Raw genomic sequence first — 20,723 nt, 5'->3', positions numbered from 1 at the left:
ACCTATTATTATTAAGTTTTCGTACATGTGAAAAGTGACAGGTCAAAGATGCTAAAATATGACTGCATACAGAACAACGTCTTAGTGTTTGAGAGTTTTCTTACAATAGACGATACACTCTATAGTCTTATTTGTAGGGATGTAACAATAACTGAAAATATCGTGATATTGTATCGTAAAAAGTCTCTCAATAATACCGTGAGGTGTCACAATATATATCGAATTACAAGTTCCTTTGCTTAAATGTATTGTTTTATAGTAGCAAAAACTAATAAAAATAGAGAACTACATATCCCATGATTCATTTCAGTGCAGACAACATGAAGAAATATGTTTTTTACGTGAGTTCTTGGGATTATGACAGTAATGATTCGCACCAAATCTTGTCAAGGTATTTTAAATGCAAAAAGAATTATATTAGTCTCTCCAAAATATCGCAATAAATATCATACTAAGAGGTTTGGATATTGTTACATCCTTACTAATTTGCATTCAGGCAAAAAACTATTGTGATATTAATTAAAGATATTGATATCTTCCGCCATTTTTAAAACTCTATGATTGCGGTCTTTCATATCAAAAACATACCCGCAATAGTGTTTAATTTTTGTTTCTTCTTTGTGACAAATTGGTACAATTTTAAATCAGATATTACAAATCATGGATCATCTTGCTGCGGCTTAGACTACTGCATATACGCATGATGACTGAATGACTTGAAGTGGAATTGCAGAGATCTTCAAAAAGTAAAATACCAAAACATTGTGGAGCATGCAGCATTGAAGAACCCCGGAGAATCTAATGTTGTCATTCCACCTTTCAGCCTCCTGTGTGTTCTCCAGTCCAGTCCAGTAGAGTAGTGCCTCCTCCACAGCTCCACGCTTTCTCTCTACCCCTAAACCTCCTCTGTCCCGTTTCTGTCCCAGTGTTGATCCCGTGTGCTTTCTATGTGGGTCTGCGTCCGATTCTCACTCTCTTAAAACTCAAACTAAGGGTGCACCTGAAAAAATAATGTCATGATCTGCAACGTAACAACACCAAACTAACAGAACGTTCTTGAAATCTAACTCTCTAACTTAAACTTTGAAACTGAAATGCTTAAAATAAAATAGATAGATACTCTAATGTCAAAAATGTCAAACATGTTTCCCTTTGAACAGAGCTTTGTAACAGGGTTGACAGTAACAGGGTTGACAATTTAAAGCAAAACAAATTAATTATTAATATTTTTCAGTGCAATTAGTCCTATTCTGTGTAATAAATGCAAAAAGTTGTGGGTATGTTAGTAGTAAAAGCAGTAATAGTTAAAAACATGATAACAGAGTTGACGTTTCCTCCTTTTTCTCAACCTTGAAATAATGACATTTCTTACAGTTTGGTGTTTTGTGAATACAACAGGGTTGACAAGAGCAGGAGTTATGATTGAAATATTGCCTATAATAGTTGCAACATAGTGAAGCAAGAAATAATTTAATTGTGTATTTCATTTGAATTTGACTCTTTGAATTTATAAAAAATACAAATTAAGTTAAGAATGGAAAGAATCCCAGTAGGAAAAAATAGAAGTCTTTTAGGTTTTTTATTTGAATGTGAAGTGGCAAACGGACATAACCAACATCTGCTCCTAACTGGATTTCATTGGCGGTTAACCAAAATGAACCACCAGAGACAAAGTGGTTAGTTTCACCTTTATAGCTACACGACAGGACAATCCTCCTGACAAAAGTTCCCTCCAAAATGCTCCAAAATGCTAATGCTAAGACAGAGGACAAGTTACGCACAAGAAGGTATTTTCCTGACAGATTAAAAAAACACAATAAAGGTGTTGTCATCTATTCTATTTCTGTGATCTAATCAACCAGAGTGTTGGAGATGTGTGGAGACACTTTTTTAAATATTCCATCCAGTCCTTGTATTTGCAGAGGTCGCTGGTGCTAGGCTAGTGCATGTCAATGGCCATAGTTATCCTGCCACTAAAAACAGTCTTACCCACTCCACAAAACACCCGAAGCAAATCTATTATTACACCAGACTGTCCATGTGAATGTCTGTGTCAATAAAATAATTTTAGAAGTAAAACCAACCTTGCATTTGGAGGATTTATGTCTGAGCAGCAGCAGCAAGTTGTACTTCATGATAGAAAGCTCGGCAGTGGCGGACGGATATCACCTAACACCTATCTTACCAGCAAAGTAAAATTCCTCTGCTGCTGAGAAAATAGTCCCTCAACATGCGACGATTCATGCGATGCAAAGGTGGTTTTATTTCAAACATTATTCTGTCAACACAAACATTCACATGGACAGTCTGGTGTAATAATAGATTTGCTTCAGGTGTTTTGTGGAGTGGGTAAGACTGTTTTTAGTGGCAGGATAACTATGGCCATTGACATGCACTAGCCTAGCACCAGTGACCTCTGCAAATACAAGGACTGGATGGAATATTTAAAAAGTGTCTCCACACATCTCCAACACTCTGGCTCACTAGGAAATGAGGTCCTATGTCCAAAATTCTAGACTGTCCCTTTAAGGTTGCTATTTAACATATATGAAATAATCTAGTAATAATAGTCATAGACTGTATAAAGAAGTGAACTAAGGAAGTCTGAGGTCAGCAATAACGTTCAGCTCCAGTCAAGTGAAGCTCATCGAGGTTTGCAGTTATTATTAATAGGAATTGGTTTAGGGACAAAATAACGAAATAAAAACACCACCAGCAACAACATTTTAAGATGGTTGTTTTCAATACAACGTTAATTGGAGCCAGATTCGACAGAACCTAAAAAGCACCAATGCTCACTTCCTATTTGGAAGGTGGCTGATAGTCTGTGCTCATAATTGTCTGTGTCTAACCAGGAAATCAGGAAGTGAAATTATAAACTTCACAAAATAAAAATAGGCAAGATTTTTAGTCTATTAAAATATGATGTTAGAATCTGTCATATGCACTTTAAGATGAAAATATGAAAAACCATACGCAACTCGAACTTGTCTGTGCGAACTGCATCGACAACTCCGACACAAAGACCTCATGTTCTTCTCCTGTGTGTACTTAACCTTTACTGTAATAGTAGTAGTAGTAGTAGTAGTACTGTTATGAAGCCTGACCTTGCTTGTCTCTTATCCACAGCCCCAGAGCCTAAACGGGGAAGGTCCGAGAGAAGAGAACCTGCTGAGCGTCAGGAAGCCAGCGGTCGGACGCACGCACTCCCTGCCCAACGACAGCTACATGTTCCCGCCTCTCGACCAGTCGGCAGCCAGCACGTCCTCCGCACAGCTCCTCCCACAGAGCCACCGGCCGCACCACGCTCTGGGCTCGCACAGGGGGCAGTCAGGTGAGCGCTTTGAAAGGACCGCGGCGGCTCTTAAAGGTCACGGATTTTTATCTCGTTCTTAAATAGCGACGAAGGGGGGAAGTTGAGTTTGCGAGTTTGGTTTTGAAAGGAAATTTGAGTGTCGATACGTGTCAGTTCTTGGCTTTCAGATCCTTGAATGTGATCTCATACTTGCAAATGAATCTCAGAAGAAATATCTGAAAAGAAAATACACAAATGTTGAATCTGATCTGTTCTATTAGTGGCTGCATTCCTTGAACTTCCTATATTACAACCAAATACATTTTTTTGTGGAGTCCGTCCCAGCCAATCCCATTAGTTTGGTTATTTCTTTCAAAAAACGTGAATGTCCCATAGTTTATAGGCGCCTCAAATCACCCCACTTCCATATCTTGTTCTATTTCATTATTTATTATGATACACTATTGCACAATATAACTTTTACATGCCAATTAAAGATGGATTCTGATATTTCTTTCCTCAAAACACAAATAAATTACTATAGATATGATTCTAACATGATCCAAGACACCAGGTCCTCAAGAGGTAAGTTGTGCACATGAACCCTGCATTTTAGAGCAACAACATGGTTTAAAGGTGCATTGAGTAACTTTTCAGATGGTTTTCTCCGTGGAGATGTTATTAAATTGAATGGCGCGTGCAATATTTTCGTGTTTGGTCCCCTGTGATTATAGCTCTTTGGGACAACGGATGGAAATTAACCTTAGGCTACAATCCGGTGTTGTGTCATGTTTGTCCATTAACATGCTCTGTCCCAACCAACCAAATAAATAAAAAAAATATTAAATCTTTCTATCATCGTAGAGACCAAACCAGGCCAAGTTAGGGTCAGAATGTTTGTTTTTCTAGGTATTGTTGAGCTATAAAACCGCCTGTAACTGAATAAATGTAAGGTAGATCTGTTTAATGTCATACTGTGGAACATCTCCATAGAAACAAGAAGGTGACGAAGCCCAGTGCAACTTTAAGGTTAAAGGAACTGTATGTAGTCTGTGCTCTTAAAGTTTTAAAAAGCTGCTACAAGTATCAGAACTGAACCTGTGCTGTCAGAGCCTTAACCTGTAGATAGAGGAAATTATCGGTAAAATAATGCCAAGACACACGAGAAGACTGTCTAGGTTGGTTTATTATGTTTACACTGGAAACAGGCTTACTACTGACAGACAGAGTTTCTGCCAGCAGTGAGCCCAGAGCAGTGGGGTAACAACACTTAAATACTGTCCAAGACCTTCCCAACAGTTTGCATTTAGGTGAGTCTGGCTGGCCAGTTGGCTTTCTGAGCTCTGAAATGTAACACCTTTACATAAGAATCTGAGTAGATGATGATCAAACATTTAACATGTGACATAAACCGCAGACATGTAAATGGCAAACTCAAAGGCATCTATAGCCTTCTTGTGAGAGAAAGGATTAGACCAGGAGTGTCAAACATAAGGCCCGGGGTCCAGCCCTCCAAGACCTTTAATGTGGCCCTCGGCTGTTTTTCTACTAAAATATTTTAATTATATTTTCTATTAAAATATTGATAATTTTCTGTGGTGCTTATCATAGCAGTGTCTCCAGTGTCTCTGTACGTGGCCCCTCCCACCAGAGCAGCACAAATGAAGACTTGTCTCTTTCCAAACGCTCTTAAAGGACGATCGTTTTGACTGTTGACCGTGACACCCTCATCAGCAAACTGTCCAAAATGGGAAAAGCAGACGCCGAGTGCAGGATTTTTTGTTTACAAGTTCATGTTAAAACATTGTGTTGAAATTGCATTTTTCTTAAAGTTTCAGGTTGTTCATAATATTATAATATTTTGTAAAAGAAAAAGTAATCAATTAAAAGTATTTCTGTAATAGATTTGTGTTTCTCTGCACAAATATTTGAACTTATTGCTATTTTTGGGGTAAATATGCTTTTTTTTTTTTTTTTCTTTTTCGGCCCCTTAGGGATCAAAGTAGGTTAGATACGGCCCCTGCACCAAAATTATTTTGACACCCCTGGATTAGACAAAGAATAGTGTGGCTTTTAACACTTATTACATGGACAACGGAAAGAACAACACCCAATACTAAACTTTCCACCACAGGACACATCCAAGTGTTTCTCATTCTCAGTATATGGACAGACCAAGCCTCATGTCAAAACTCAGAACCTCTAGAATTCCCTCCCTGAGCTGCAGAGGCTGCACTAGCACTGACTCATAATTGACTGCAGTTTCTGGGGTTTGGGGAGTGACCATTGAGATCAGAGAGAGGACTTTTAGGTTTCAGACTCACGTGAAGTTCATTTTGCTTCCTGATTGGATATTGTTTATGTAATTAAAAATAAACCAGCATTAAAGTTTTCACCAGTAAAAGCTATATTTGATTTGAACATATTTATTTGGGGTCACTTAAGTAGGTCGTGGACATTATGAGTTCATTTAGATCCAGGTTATGGTTTGAGCTAAAGCTGCACTGTGCAACTTCAGCGTCAATTGCTTGTTTCCATGAAAATTGCCTGGAATGTTCCACAGTAGGGCATTTATCTCCACAGAGAAAGCAGGGGGTGACAACAGGCCAATTCACTGGTAAGGTCTGCGGAAAGGCAGTTCTTCATACAAAGAATCGGAATTATGTTTCTCACTATCCCATGCGTAATAAATAAACAATAAATGGTAAATAGTGCAAAACTCACACTAAGATTTAGGTTTTTCAAGGTACTTTGACTTTTACTAAAAAACACACCTAATTAAATAAATATACAGACAAGATGGATATATTTTATGCTATACTGTGGAGCATTCCAGGCAAAGCAATAACATCTCCATGGAAGTAAACATGTGGCGGACCTTCCACCACCTTTAAGATTTAGGCAAGCAGTGATTATTGTTCATGTGAGATGAAATGAACACAGGTCAGTGTCCTCACAACGTATGATCTGACTGTGTGTTCTGTGCAGGTTCCAGTAGCTCGGTGCGCTCCCAGCCCGAGGAGAGGTCGCAAAAACTCCCCATCCCCGCGGACCTCTTCAGACCCATCAGCCCCCACAGTGCGTCCGACTCAGAGGGCATCCCCCGCCTGCCCCCTCCCCGCCGCACCCACACGCTCAACCGGCCCCTCCGCAGACAGGTAAACATCTGTGCTGTTTAGTCTTGTGATAAAAGTAAAACAAGAAGATGGATGGAAAAAGTGTCAAATAAAACAAGAACAAAAAAGAGAAAGTGATATTATATAAGTTATAAATGCATAAGAAAATAAACAGGCACATTGCACTTTGAACTGTGTATATTGTGTGGTGTCATTTTATAAGAGGCGCCTGCAGTTGTCAGTTTAATCCAGCAGATGGAGCCAAACACTTACACATGAACTCATAACCAAGCACATGCCAATGGAAATACAGAATGCACTAACAAACACACTGACAACAAACACACAAGCCAAATAATTAAATAATGAATTACACATTTTTAACCATATAGAATTTCACCTTCTATAATTGCAAGGAAAGGAATTCTTTGGAAATAATTATTTATAAGCCCTTCTTCCAAGGTTTTGTAAATAAGCCCAGGCTATAATCACTGTGATGCCTGAATCAGGTTACTGAATTGTTAATCTGTGTTTGTTGTGTCTGCCTCTGTTCAAATAAATAAATCAAAAGACCTCTGACGCACTGCAGCGTGTCCTGGTCACCCTGCTGCTCTAACAGTCCTTTCTCTTTCTTTCTCTCTCTCTTTCTCTCTCTCTCCTCTCTGCTCCCTCCTTACGTCCCTCCCTCTCTGTCCTACAGGTGGCAGTGTCGACTGATTCTCAGGAGGCGCTGTGCCCGGACACAGGGCAGAGCAGTGAAGGACTGGTGAATGTGGCGTCTCTGGTGTTGGCCCCTCCGCCCTCTTGTCTGGTGGCGCAGCAGCCCCTCTCCTCTGCCCCCCCGCACAGTGAGCAGCACAGTGAGCAGCACAGCGTCGCCCCCTGTGGGCCCCAGGAGGAGAGCCTGGTGGACCAGGAGGTGTCCCTCCTCACCAGCAGCACAGCTTACGGGGAGAGACAGGAGAGCCGCGGGCTGAAGCGCTTCCACAGCGTGGACACCAGAGGGCGCAGCAGACTCCTGCCCCGGCCCCGCCCCCTGTCGTGGTTGGATGAGCCGCGGCGTCACTCTGTGGAGGTGTGCTCGTCTGTGGAGTCCAGCCCTCAGCGCAGCAGCGCCTCCACCTCCTCTGGCTTTGTGTCCAGAGGGGACAGTCTCCAGACCTCCACCCAGCTGCCCTCCCCCCGCAGGAAGAAGAAGATGAGCCCGCCCTGTATCTCTGTGGACCCTCCGGACTTCTCCGGTCTGAACGCGCTCACAGGGCTGCCCCCCCTCCTGCCGGGACAGGACACCTGCCTGAGGAGGAGGGCGCCCTCTAGTGACTCCAAGGACTCGTTTGACCTGACTGTAGGGGAGGGCATCGGGCACGACCGGGGCTCGCCCAAAAGCACCAACCCCAAACTATTGACTCTGCCCAGCCTCTCGTTTGAGAAGAGCACTTCTGAGCACTGAACACTAGAGGAGCCCCTCCCTCTGCTGCGGGAGGCCCACTCAGGAGCGCTCACTGAGGGAAAACACACAGGGAAACATCAACCACTAGAGGGGGCTGTTCAGGGAGACAGGGCACCACTGCATTAGGCCTTTGTGTGGTTCTGTAAGAATACTATCTTACACTGTGTGTTTCATCCATGAAGAAAAGTGCAGAATACATGTTCTTCTATGTGCCATTGAGTTGGTCATGTGAACGTGTGGTAGCTCCATCAACATCCAACACAGTGACAAATACTTGTTTTGTACATCTTTGATCCACAGTGAAGAGGGTAAACGGGCTATTTAAGGATCACTGTATGAGGTCTGTATCATACCTGCTGTAAACACATGGAGCCGTCCTATGAGTGTACTATACCTGACCCCCCCACCCTTACCCGACACACACACACACACACACACCCACCACACAGTGCACTCGGCGTCTCCAGGCTGGTGGTAGTACTAGTAATAATGCTGTAGAGAGTAATAAAAGTACCCTGGGAGCGCGGTACTCTTTCAATGTGAGCTGTTTTTGTCTCTGTACGATACTGATACTGCCAAACCCAGAGCGCATGGACCCAGCGCCTCTGGACCTGACCTGCCCGTGCGGCTCCCTGGACGCACTAAGCAATACGGACGTTTTAGAGACACTATTTTCTTAAATTATTGGGCCATAGTGTTTGTACAGGATGTTGTTTTTAATTTTTATTTTTTCATGATTTTTTTACGTCTTTTGTTGTGACTTTTTCTTTTTTTTGTCTGTCCTTTTTTCACTGTAGGATATTTCTAGCTTTCTTGGTTTTACTGAAGAAAGTGGACGTTTTTTCAAAGTGCTGAAAACCATGTATTTGTAGGAATAATATATAAATATAAATATATATAAAAAATGCAATTCATTAAACAGAGCTTGGATTTTTAAGCACAAACTGTGGAGCCTGGAGTGGTCTTCTGTAAAGAGCTAAATGGAATAAAAAAATGAAATAAATGATCTGGTTTGACACTCGGCGTAACGTCAGGTGAGTCAGCTGGGGTTTGGTGTTCATGTAGGGTGACCAGAGTTTCAAAATCAAAAACTGGGACACTCGCTTTGGGTTGGTTAGTAATAATAAAATTGTGAAACGAGTCCGTAATTAAGGAAAAATTTTTTGCACTCGACCCATTCATGATGAGTCAGTATAGTCACAGTCTTTTTTTTTGTGTGCTTTGGTGATTTTGAAGCAGCTTTTCTGTATTTTACCTCAACAAATGCCAATGTATGCCTCTTTTTACTTTTGGCAGGGATCAAATTTGCTCCAAAATAGGGACAACAGAGACATGTCTTGTATAAAATGAGACAAATCAGTGGTTTTGGATAAATCTGCTGGGACAGGGGACACAGGGTTCCAACTGGGACTGTCCCGGCTAAATAAGGACATCTTGTATGCAGTGTTGGGAAGGTTACTTTTAAAATGTATTCCCCTACAGATTACAGATTACATACCCCAAAATGTAGTTTGTAACGTAATCCATTAAATTACTTAAAGTGAGTAATGTAATCTGAATACTTTGGATTACTTGAATTGCTGTAAAGTAGCAAAGACTAGGAAATCTTAACATAAGATGTTTTGTCTGCTAAAAGAAAATAAAAAGCCCAGACTTTACTGAACCAAATTAAAAATATTATTGATAGAAGAGGAGGAGACACAGTCTGCACGGCATGATTTAGTCCTGTTAAATCCTGTTTGAGACATAGTTTAGACCTGGTTTTAGTCCTGGTTTAGATGTGGTTTAGTCTTAGTTTAGTCCCGGTTTAGACCTGGTTTAGATCTGGTTTAGACCTGGTTTGGACCTGGTTTAGACCTGGTTTGGACCTGGTTTAGACCTGGTTTAGACCTGATTTGGACCTGGTTTGGACCTGGTTTAGACCTGGTTTAGTGTCCGGCAATGAGTGGAATTACAGAAAAAAGGGAATCGCCCAAAATGTGAAAACAGGAAAATACCTCTGTGTAATCCATTTATTTCAACCAAGTAACTGTAATCCAATTACCACTCATGGAAACAGTAACTCTAACTGAATACAGTTACTCATAATTTCTACTCTGATTACGTAACTTCTGTACATGTAATCTGTTACTCCCCAACACTGCTTGTATGGATGTAACGATATCCAAATCTCACAGTACGATATTTTCACGATATACATCTCACGGTACGATATTCATTGCGATATTTTGTGGAGGCTATCAAATTGTGAATATGCTACTTTAAAATGCCTTCACAAAACTTCATTTAAAGAACTAAGATTTAAACATACTTAGAACAGTTATTTCTTCATGTAGCTTGCACCAAAACGTGTTTGCATGTAAAGTGAGATAAACAAACAGAGTTTAAGCTGATGTGACAAAAGTGCGACCAGTGTTTCCCTTTTACTCTGATGATGATGAAGCATCAGAGCAGCAGTCGCATTTCTTCTGGTGCAAACACTTTTCATGTGTTTGCATTTGCACACACAGCTGATGTTTCATATCCATGAATGGTGGACGAGAAGAAGAAGATCATACAGATATGGGACATCAGTGCAGGACTTGGGACAATGATGAATTCAGTGCAGACCAAGAATGTGGCAAAGGACATTGTAAGTGCAATGAGGCTCGGAGATCAGTCATTTTGTCACTTCTTTAACAGATCTGTGGAGAGGCGAGCCTGTTCAGTAATGCACGTTTTTCAAGGTATTTTTGAGTAATATTTACAACTGTAATGAAATAAATGCTACAGGTTTGAATCTAATCCAGGTGCTGCCCAGAGGTTTGGTGTAGTTATGACGGCGCTCGATGGTGTATTTATGTGGGTTGATGTAAATGAAAACTTTTTTGAAAACGATGCTGCACGATGTTATTTTGTAAAACGGAGGAAGGAAAATCTTTATTTCTTAACATACCCAGCGATGTGTAAATGCAGCCTAAACCCCCAGTGAAAAGTGCAGTAAACGTTCAGTCAAAGAACTCAGATGTTGTAGACAAATGGTGTGTGCCGTACAGTGAAGACTAAAAGCACTCTCGCCTCACAGCAAGAAGGTTCCGGGATGGATTCCTGGATTGTGCAGTGTGGAGTTTGGAGCTCGCCCATGTCTGGGTGGGTTTTCTCCAGACACTCCAGTTTCCCCCATCAATCAAAAATAGATGAAATCCTCCAGCTAAGGGAGTCCTGTCCAAGACTAGCAAAGAGATGACAGAGATGAGTCCCAGTGCAGCGCGCTGTGGTGCTCACGGCTCCTGATGAGGCGTCCCAGTCACACTGAAGTATGGGTCAAATGAAGAAGACAATAAAGCAATAGTATACCTTAACCTGGAGGCAGGTAACAGATGTTGACTTGAGTTGTTTTTCCAACTACCGCGATCATTCATCTGCATTTTTCAACTCAAAACATTTCCCAAGTTTACATTTTGCCATAATCATTTTACATATAAATAAAACACCTTTATTTAAAGCCATAGTGTGTAATTTTTAGCCATGTCTTCTCACTTTGGTTATATGTGTTGCACTCTAAAAACATGTATCCTTACTGTAAGCAGACTTGCCTCTCCACAAACCTGACTTATCTGACCTGGAGTAGAACCTACTTCTCTCCATGGAAATGTTGTTTCACAGTCTGCTATAAAACGTAGAACTATTCCAGGGAGAATATTCTGAAGTCTGGTTTTAACTTTCTGTTTCCATGGAGTCATGCAGATCATATGCCATCTCCAGAAGGTTCCAGACTGTGCCTTTAAATGAATGTTAAAACTGACAGGAAATTGTTCCTGTTTTGGGGATGCAGTGGTATGTGTGATATTGTTTTGATATTGCTGGTTTCTATAGTTCAATAATATTTAATACAGAAGATAAAATGAATGAAAAAACATGTTTGAATTATTTTTATTTTGTGTACATTTTCAAAGTGTTTAAAATTCAGTATATACAGTAAATTAAAAAAAATTATATATATAAATTTAAATATTCATAAATATGCAGCACAAATATTTTCAAGCCAAAAGTCAAATTCAACAATCAAAATTCAGAGTGTAAAATTTGCAGTGAAATTAAATTAAATTTCATTAAATTAAATCATTAAATACATAATGTCTCCTTTCCTTACTCCTTCTTAACTTGACTGTTCAGTTTGGACAGTCCTTGTCATGACGGTAAATGTTAAGGAAAGGAACTTCTAAGAGTATTTAACCATTTTCAGATGCACCGCTCATCTCTTTGATTTCTTAAGTGTAAACTCCGCCCACACATGAGAACGGCCAATAGGAAACAGCCTCTGTCCTCCTCACTCACACATGATCGATTGCTTCTGCCTTGGCATCTTGGATCTACGCTGCAAACTTTTTCACTGCGAATTTTACACTCTGTATTTTGACTGTTGAATTTGGGGGCTTGAAACTACACTTAAAATTTCAGCAACTAAAATTCAGAATGAAATTAATTTAAACATATTTTTTTCAGAGTTAAAAAATGTAAGTGAGAAATTCAGGGGTATTCAAAATTCAAAATCAAATGAAACAAATTATCTTCCACAAAACCACCATTAGGATAAAGATTCCTTTAATTTGTTTTCAACTTTTTCTCCACAAACTGCCACTTCACTGATATAAAACTATGATCAATATTTATCACAGGTTCTATCCCACCAAATTAAATATTCATAAGACCTTTTAACCTAGTTCAGTCAGACAGGTCCACAAGCTTTTTAACTTTAACTTTTTTAACTTTTACTTTAGCTTCCTCCACAGCCCGTCGACACACAAAGCTCAATGTTTAGAAGTGCACTGTGTAAATGTTCAGGTTGGGGGTTCGCTACCATGGAGATTCTGTTCTGCAATATAATATTAAACTTATATAAGATGCTTTTATTCAATTATGTGTGTTTTCATTGCTCAAAAATACCTTTAAAAACCTGTGTTCTGACTTTTGACTGTGGGTGCACTGCAGAAATGAAAATCTAGCCAAGTTATGATTGCTTGAATTAAGATAATTTTATCATGATTTGAGTAAATTTCACTTGACAAGTAAAATGATCTACCAGTGGAACAAGACTTTTTATGCTTAAAATATGAAAATACACCTGGCTACGGTTAAGATAAGAAACACAACAACGCTTTGCTCTTAAAATAAGAAACGAAATCGGATGTTGCTTGTAAGAACAACACACTTATTCCCTTGGTAGGTCATTTTACTTGTCAAGTTGAATCTACTGAAATAAAGTAAAATGTTCTTAATTTAAGTCTTTTTCACTTACCTAAATATTGTTTTTGTTGCAATATGGAGTCGCCTCTTCACAGATCTCACCTGTAAATTCCCCTAGTGGCGTCTCCTGCTTGTTTCTGTGGAGATTGAAAAGTTTAATGACATACTTTGAGGTAAAGCAATAAGCATCTAAATAAATATCTCCATGGAGACAAGTAACTGTTGGGCCCTGAGCCAGAAAAGTTACACCGTACACTTAAATGTGTTTAGTTTTTATAAATGTTGTTGCTGACATTTATCCCACCAGTTTACTGAAAGGTCCAAACACACACACACACAAAAAAAAAAAAAATGCTAAAGGCAGCCTCACACTGCAGGAGAATTTGCCCGATTCTGGCTGAAATTTGTTTCTCCTCGAGTTCAGGGAGGTGTGACCTGACTTTGTGTCTTCATCAAAACTATAACTTTATGGGGGAAATTTATTTTATAAAATCAGAGACCAGGACTGATATTTCATCTTGAAAGTCAAGTTCTAGTAAAAACAATAGAAGAGAGAACAACAGACTGTTAACATCACATATGAACAGTTCTTCAGATAAACTATAACATAAACAACAGAACAGAACAAGTTTACCAAACTCTCCATCTCACTCCAAATCACTAAATCCATTCAATTCTTCATCCTCGGTGTCACTTCTGAGCAACTCTGTGACCTCCAGAGGTAAACAGAGCACCGCTTCCTCTTCTGTGTCGCTGTCGTCAGACTCAGCATCAGTTCCAGTTAGAATTATTCTGGTCTTTTTGAATCCTGACAGGATGGTTTCGGTGTCACTGAAGTTCAGGCTTTGTCCATCCATCCAGTGACTTCAGGAAAGTTTCATGGTGCATCCTCCCGGTGTCACAAGTTTCTCGCTCACTCCAAACTTTCTTTCTTCTGCTTGATAACTGTTTTCATCTGCAGATTTCACAACTTGCAGCTTGTAATCTGCAAAATATGATTTTCTGTTTGTGGACATTTATGTTCAGTCTTCTAAGTTCATAAGTTTGGTTCAATTTTTAATTTTCAGTGATACAGAAGTAATGGTGAAATCGACTGACATGATACAGACAGGACAGAGACTCTTTCTGCAGGAGACATGAGCAGTAGAGTGAAGTGACAGTGGTACAGGAGGAACAGGAGCAGCAGATACTGACACACAAGACTAGAGCCTCTCACCGCTTCAGTGAAAACATTTTAATACAGGGATCTCCAACCTATAGGTCGGGAACTACCAATAGCTCGCCAAGTGATTTCTGAATTACCGTATTTTCCGCACTATTAGGCACTCACTCAGGCGCACTGTCATTAAATGGTCTATTTTTGAACTTTTTCACAAATAAACTGCACCGGACTTTAAACAAAACACAACAGTTGGATGGGTCAGTGGGACTTTGTTTGTGGCGTTCACGGTGACTCTGGGCTTTGTTCAGTTGTGGCGTGTAGGGAGGGTGCTGTCTGGGACCAACGGATTGTCGGCGTGTTCGCAGTGACTCAGTTGTTCAGTTGTGTCTAGAAGTGGCACATTGCACTCGCTTTTTCAGTTCGTTCCTCCGTTCCGTTCCTCGTCGGCGTGGAGCGATGAGTGCGGCTGTGGGTGTTTTTCGCTGTGCAGTCGCTGTCTGCTTCGTGTGTGCGCTGAGGGTGGCGCGGCTTTGTAGTTTACTGAAGTCGTCCTGAGTGGATTCGTGTATGGGGCGCTCTGGATTGCGGGCCGCGCGGTGGGTTTTTGATGGGGTTAGAGGCTTAAGAGCGCGTCTAATAGCCCGGAAAATATGGTATATGTATTGTACTAAATAACTCAAATTTGATTAATTACTGCTGTAAATGGCAAGGCAAGTTTATTTGTACAGCACAATTCGTACACAAAGTAATTCAAAGTGCTTTACAGAATAAGAAATGCAATTAAAATCATAATAAAAAACAAATCAAAACATAAATAATCATGAAGATTAAAATTTTAAAAAAGAGAGACATAAATTAGAGAGAAGAGTGTGGAATGAAAACCTTTCAGTTATTTGCACAGTTAAACAGAAATGTTTTGAGTCTGGATTTAAACAGCGTCACAGAAGAGTCTGTCTCACATGTTCAGACTGTTCCAGGTTTTAGCTGCATGAACCTGAAACTCTGACTCCCCTTGTTTAGTCGTGACTCTGGGCACCAGCAGGAGGCCGGTCCCTGAGCTCCTCAGAGTGTGAGATGTTCATATGACACTAACATGTCACAGATGGACTTTGGTGCTCGGCCATGGAGACACTTGTACAAACAGAGCTGCTTTAAAGTCTATTCTCTGAGGCACAGGAGCCAGTGCAGAGACCTGAGCACAGGACTTATGTGCTCGTACTTCCTAGTTGGAGTCAGGACCCGAGCTGCAGCGTTCTGGATGTTCTGCAGCTGTCTCACAGATCGTTTGGAGAGACCAGTGAGCAGAACATTACAGTATCTAACCTACTGGAGACAAACGCATGGATAAGTTTCTCCAAGTCTGATTTAGACAGTAAACTTTTTGATTTTTGCTGTTTTTTAGATGGTAAAAGGCTGCAGATGTTATTGATTTGATGTGGCTGTTAAAGTTCAAGTCTGAGTCCATTATTACCCCTAGATTTCTTGCCTGATTTGAAGGTTTTAGAAATGTGAATGTGTTTTTTTTATTTTTTTTACTTTGTGCACTAATAAACGGATAATGCTTTCATGTTTTACAGGCATCTAACTGTACATCTAAGGCTTGCCCTCTTATATCGAATAAATTTCTTGCAACCGTCAAAACGAGTAGCTCTTCTGCATTTTCATTTTGTAAAGATAGCTCACCGGACACAAAAGATTGGAGATCCCTTTTTAAATATATAAGTCGCACTGGGGTATAAGTCGCAGGAAATGCCCAAACCATAAAAATTATAATCCGAAAACTACGGTAGAAGTTGATTTTGAACTCTCTTTTTAAAATCCTCTAAGTGATGCGGTGTGGAAGTCGCCTAAAGCTGCTGTGGTATATTCTCCCTCAATGACTCACCACCACTCAAGAATATGAAAAGTTGACCCAGTTGGAATTTATTACGTAACTTTTTTTTTTCCATTGAAGCGTTTTATATTGATCCAAAGTAATTTTAGACGAAGACTGACGCTGATGTATTTAAAACGTGGACGGTAATAGAACTTGACTCATTCGGACTCATTCAGAGCACAATTAGTGGATTCTGTGTAAGTTCAGCGTCCATAACCGCACTTTTCACTTCACGCTCTGACAGCTCTGAGTTTATTCTTAGGATGTAAAGATAAAAGTTGGGATCCTGCCTCACGCCATGACAGCCCTGAGTCCATACTTCCAGAGAAAATACAGAAATAGCTTACGTTGGATCGTGGGTGGAAGCTCGACCGTTGGAAGGGTTAATTAGGAGAATTTTCCCTACTGCATTTGGGTGAAATTCAGTAGCAGCAGAGTGAGGGGGGACATCTCGTCAGTTCGGCTCATGTACTTTATATATATAAACGGACATAGCTGACCCGCCGGCCGCTGCGTTCCAAATAGGAAGTGAGAATGGCTCCGTTGACTCTCCGTGAGTGCTGCTGCTGACAGACTCGTCGTTTTTCGGTCTTAAAACGTTCGTATTAACCCGCTCTAGATGATCCCGGTGTTTGATTTCGCTTTTTTGCCCATATGAACGTTAATACCAGACGAATCGGGCGCCTTCTTTCCCTGCGGTTGCTCCCGCTCGTCAGTTTTGGTTGACAACGTTGGTTACGCGCCGCCATTCCGACATACCGTCATTCCGTCTAATCATCGAAGTGGCGGTATTTCCATTTCTTATCGAACATCTCTGCACTCTGACTTGTTTTCTTTTTTTTCCTTGGTCGGAATGACGGCACTTGAGCTTTTTTTCAACATTCCGCCGTCCCGACACACAAGGTAATTATTAAATTGCGGCAGCGTGATTTTCAGGACAATATTTTCATGGACTGGCAGCATAGGAGGTGCGGTGGAGGTAGTCCTGGTTTAGACCTGGTATTAGTTCTGGTTTAGAGTTCTGATTTAGGCCTGGTTTAGTGCTGGTTTAGTCCAAGTTTAAACCTGGTTTAAACCTGGTTTAGACCTGGTTAAGACTTGGTTTTATTTCTGGTTTAATTCTGGTTTAGCCCTTGTTTAGTCCTGGTCTGGACCTGGTTTTCATCCTGGTTTTAGTCCTGATTTAGTCCTGGTTTAGTCTTGGTTTAGCCCTGGTTTTAGTTCTGGTTTAGGTCTGGTTTAGAGTTCTGGTTTTAGTCCTGGTTTAGACCTGGTTTTAGTTCTGATTTTAGTCCTGGTTTAGACCTGGTTTTAGTTCTGATTTAGTCCTGGTTTAGTCCTGGTTTTAGTCCTGGTTTTAGTTTGGGTTTTAGTTCTGGTTTAGTCCTGGTTTAATCCTGATTTTGTGCTGGTTTAGTCCTGGGTTAGTCCTGGTTTTAGTCCTGGGTTAGTCCTGGTTTTAGTCCTTGTTTAGTCCTGGTTTTAGTTGTGGTTTAGTCCTGGTTTAGTCCTGGTTTTAGCTCTGGTTTAGAGGCACAGCCCATGCAGTTTACGTGAGAAGACAGGATTCATGTGGCGTACGGGGGGAGGTGCGGTCCACACGGTGTATACGAGGTAAAAAAGGTGACGCTCCAAACAATGAGGAGGTTGTCAAAATGGCGACATAAAAGCTGTCAGAACAGGGGCATGTTGGGTCACGGAGGATTGTCGGAATGACAGAATGTCGGGGTGGAGATCTGTCGGAGTGGCGGTACGTCAGAATAAGGGTTGTACCCTGACAACTTTGCTAAGTGAGAAGAGGTGTTGCCTTCAATGGCCTCACTCCTAACAGGCTTTTTGGTCGTTATAATACTCTGGTGACTTCACACTCACTTACTCCAATTGTTTATACAGTCTGTGGTATGGCTTTAAATGTATATGTTACCATGGAGACAAGTTGGGTCAGGTCAGGTCTGTAGATGAAGGTGAAAATACACATTGCACCTTTTCTCTAACTCCAGTCTTGTTTCTGTTTGGACGAGGTTGCCAGCCAACAGAGTGATTGAGCTTGGACCCAGACACTGAAGGAAACTCATTTCAGACACAATGGGCTTCATTCATGAAATGTTATTACAAATAAATTTGTACTTAAGGCCTTCTTACAGACATTTCTGCATTCACAAAACGTTTTCTTAACTGAAAATGTTCTTCTTCAAGAACAAATCCTACAAACAGTCAGGAGCACTCGTAAGAACAAGAGTTCTACTGTTTTAGAATATTATCACTCTGATAATCCAACTAAAATTTCCAACTCCTCCATGATTGTAATTTATATATTTTTAAAAATGATTTTCTATAAACATATTACTCTGTAATAACATTTATGTGGCGTTTTATAGAGCCTGTGTCTATTTGGTCTGACAGACTTTATACAGGCTGCAGTGAGTCTCTGTCACAGCCTTGCACCTGCTCTCTGTGCTGGACTCAACACCAACATCACCCCATGACCAGAGCACTCTCATGCACCCCCACCTCAGCCCCCTCCCTCACCCTTTACCGTGGGTTCGCGATAGCAGAAAGCTCAAAAAGTATAATAAAAGTGGCCACTTATTTCAATACGTTTGACTTAAATCTTCCCTCCTGGAGTGTGTTCATGTGAATTTGAACATTTGAAATCATCGCTGAAACTGTCAAACACTCGTAGTCTGTAGACGTTCCACCTGACTTCCTTGGTCACTCTCTCTCTCACACTTTCATGTGTCATAATGCCAAACCCATATTGGCCATATTTCTAAGTTCAGAGACGTTTCTAACCAAATTCATATTCATTTTCTATGTAAATGAAATGTAAATGAACAGGGAGGTGTTTGTAGCTGGATGTTGGTGAAAAGGCATTTGAAACACTTTGTGAATCTGGGGCAGAGCTCTCTCAGCATCTTCTTAAACTGGAAGTTACAAACATTTTTTAAGAAAATGAATGAGGCCCAATGTTTATACATGTCATGCACAGTTTACATGCACAGATTACTCTGAGTATCTGACTTTTGTTTATTTTCTCTTGAGAAAAAAGTCTGTAGCAGGTCAAAGAGCAGAATAGGAACAAACATGGGACAAAGAGACATTCAAGGGCATGTGGTAATTTTAAAACTCTGAAAATGAATGAATAATAAAAAGGGCATAAAATCAGACTTTTAAAAATAAACGACAACCTTTTTACATGTTCAGAAAAATGGTGCTCTTCATTTGCCCTCTTAACTTTTCCCGTTTAACAGAGAGTGAAAGAGTGAAAAAGAATCTGAGATACTTGAACTCCACTTGAGGTAGAAGGGCACATTTGTTTCACACAAATAATAAACAGAGGACAGCCCTGGCACGGTTCAATTGACGGTTCAAGGGTATATCCACTTTGGTTTGAAGAAACACCACAAAAATGTTCAAAATATAAAAACCTGCATATGAAGTCCTTTATTTGATCACGCTGACAACAGTTAGCCAGCCTATGACTTTATTCAGAAAGCTATTTGGTATAATCTCTGATAGGTTTAGGAATGGTCCATTATAGAAAAGGGTTCAAAGGTCATCAGCCTACAGGACCGGCCCTCTTTAGTGAGAGCGTTTTGACCGTTTATGCTCATGAGTCTCGTGGTCCAGTTTACTCGAGGTTACCTTAAGTCCATTATAACAGTCAACATGGTACGTTGTAGTGGCAGTTCCCGCAAGATGTTGAATATTCCAGAGAGTGAGTCCTTTCCCCACAAGACACAACCAGATAACAGACACGACTGCGTGCCCCACAATCCAGAGCGGCCTATACATGAATCCACTCGGGTGTCCCAGCACAACTTCAGTAAACTACAAAGCCGCACCAACCGCAGCGCACGCAAACACACACGGAGCAGACAGCGACCGCACAGTGAAAAACACCCACAGCCACACTCATCACTCCACGCCGACGAGGAACGGAACGGAGGAACGAACCGAAAAAGCGAGTTCAATGTGCCACTTCTAGACACGACTGAACAACTGAGTCACTGCGAACACGCCGACAATCCGTTGGTCCCAGACAGCACCCTCCCTACACGCCACAACTGAACAAAGCCCAGAGTCACCGTGAACGCACAAAACAAAGTCCCACTGTCCCATCACACTGTTGTGTTTCGTTTAAAGTCTGGTGCGGTTTATTTGTGAAAAAAGTTCGAAAATAGACTGTAGCATCCAGTCGAACTGAGAAGGCCAGAACTGACGGTTAAATGACTTTTAATCTTTCCTTGCCGTGTCATAGAACCAACGTTAGAGCTAGACAAGAACAAAATAACAGCAATTACCATATCTATTACTATCTTTAGCTTGTTTTATATAACTTTTCACCGTTGTTTTGTTTTTCACTATTAATGTTGCCGTGTTTACTTTGCGTCTTTTCTAACATTTTTACCTTCACTTCCGCTCACACAGGAAGTCACCAAAATAAAAGCGCAACCTTACTATTAAATGCCATGGACTGTATGTTAATGTATATAAGAGTTAACTTGACCTTTACATAGGCCATTTAATAACAGTGCGTCTTATAATCCAGAGCGACTAATAGCCCGGAAAATACAGTATCTAAAACCAGTGATTTG

The 20,723-nt window shown here is 40.7% G+C and overlaps 1 protein-coding gene across 1 annotated transcript in view; it reads left to right on the top strand.

Moving 5' to 3' along the window:
* Positions 1 to 7,918, top strand: part of cacna1g (calcium channel, voltage-dependent, T type, alpha 1G subunit) — a 634,394-nt gene extending 626,476 nt beyond the window's left edge. Inside the window, 3 exon segments of the mRNA XM_055150510.1 lie at positions 3,130 to 3,334; positions 6,284 to 6,453; positions 7,112 to 7,918. Of these exon segments, the coding sequence (XP_055006485.1) occupies positions 3,130 to 3,334; positions 6,284 to 6,453; positions 7,112 to 7,861 (1,125 nt within the window). The 3' untranslated portion in view covers positions 7,862 to 7,918.
* Positions 7,919 to 20,723: the final 12,805 nt, after the last annotated feature.

This window comes from Boleophthalmus pectinirostris, unplaced genomic scaffold (assembly GCF_026225935.1).
Source record: "Boleophthalmus pectinirostris isolate CB_2022bp ecotype Guang Dong unplaced genomic scaffold, ASM2622593v1 HiC_scaffold_14, whole genome shotgun sequence".
Classification (NCBI taxonomy): domain Eukaryota; kingdom Metazoa; phylum Chordata; class Actinopteri; order Gobiiformes; family Gobiidae; genus Boleophthalmus; species Boleophthalmus pectinirostris.
The sequence above is the reverse complement of the archived record's forward strand: the minus strand, read 5'-3'. Positions and strand labels throughout refer to the sequence as shown.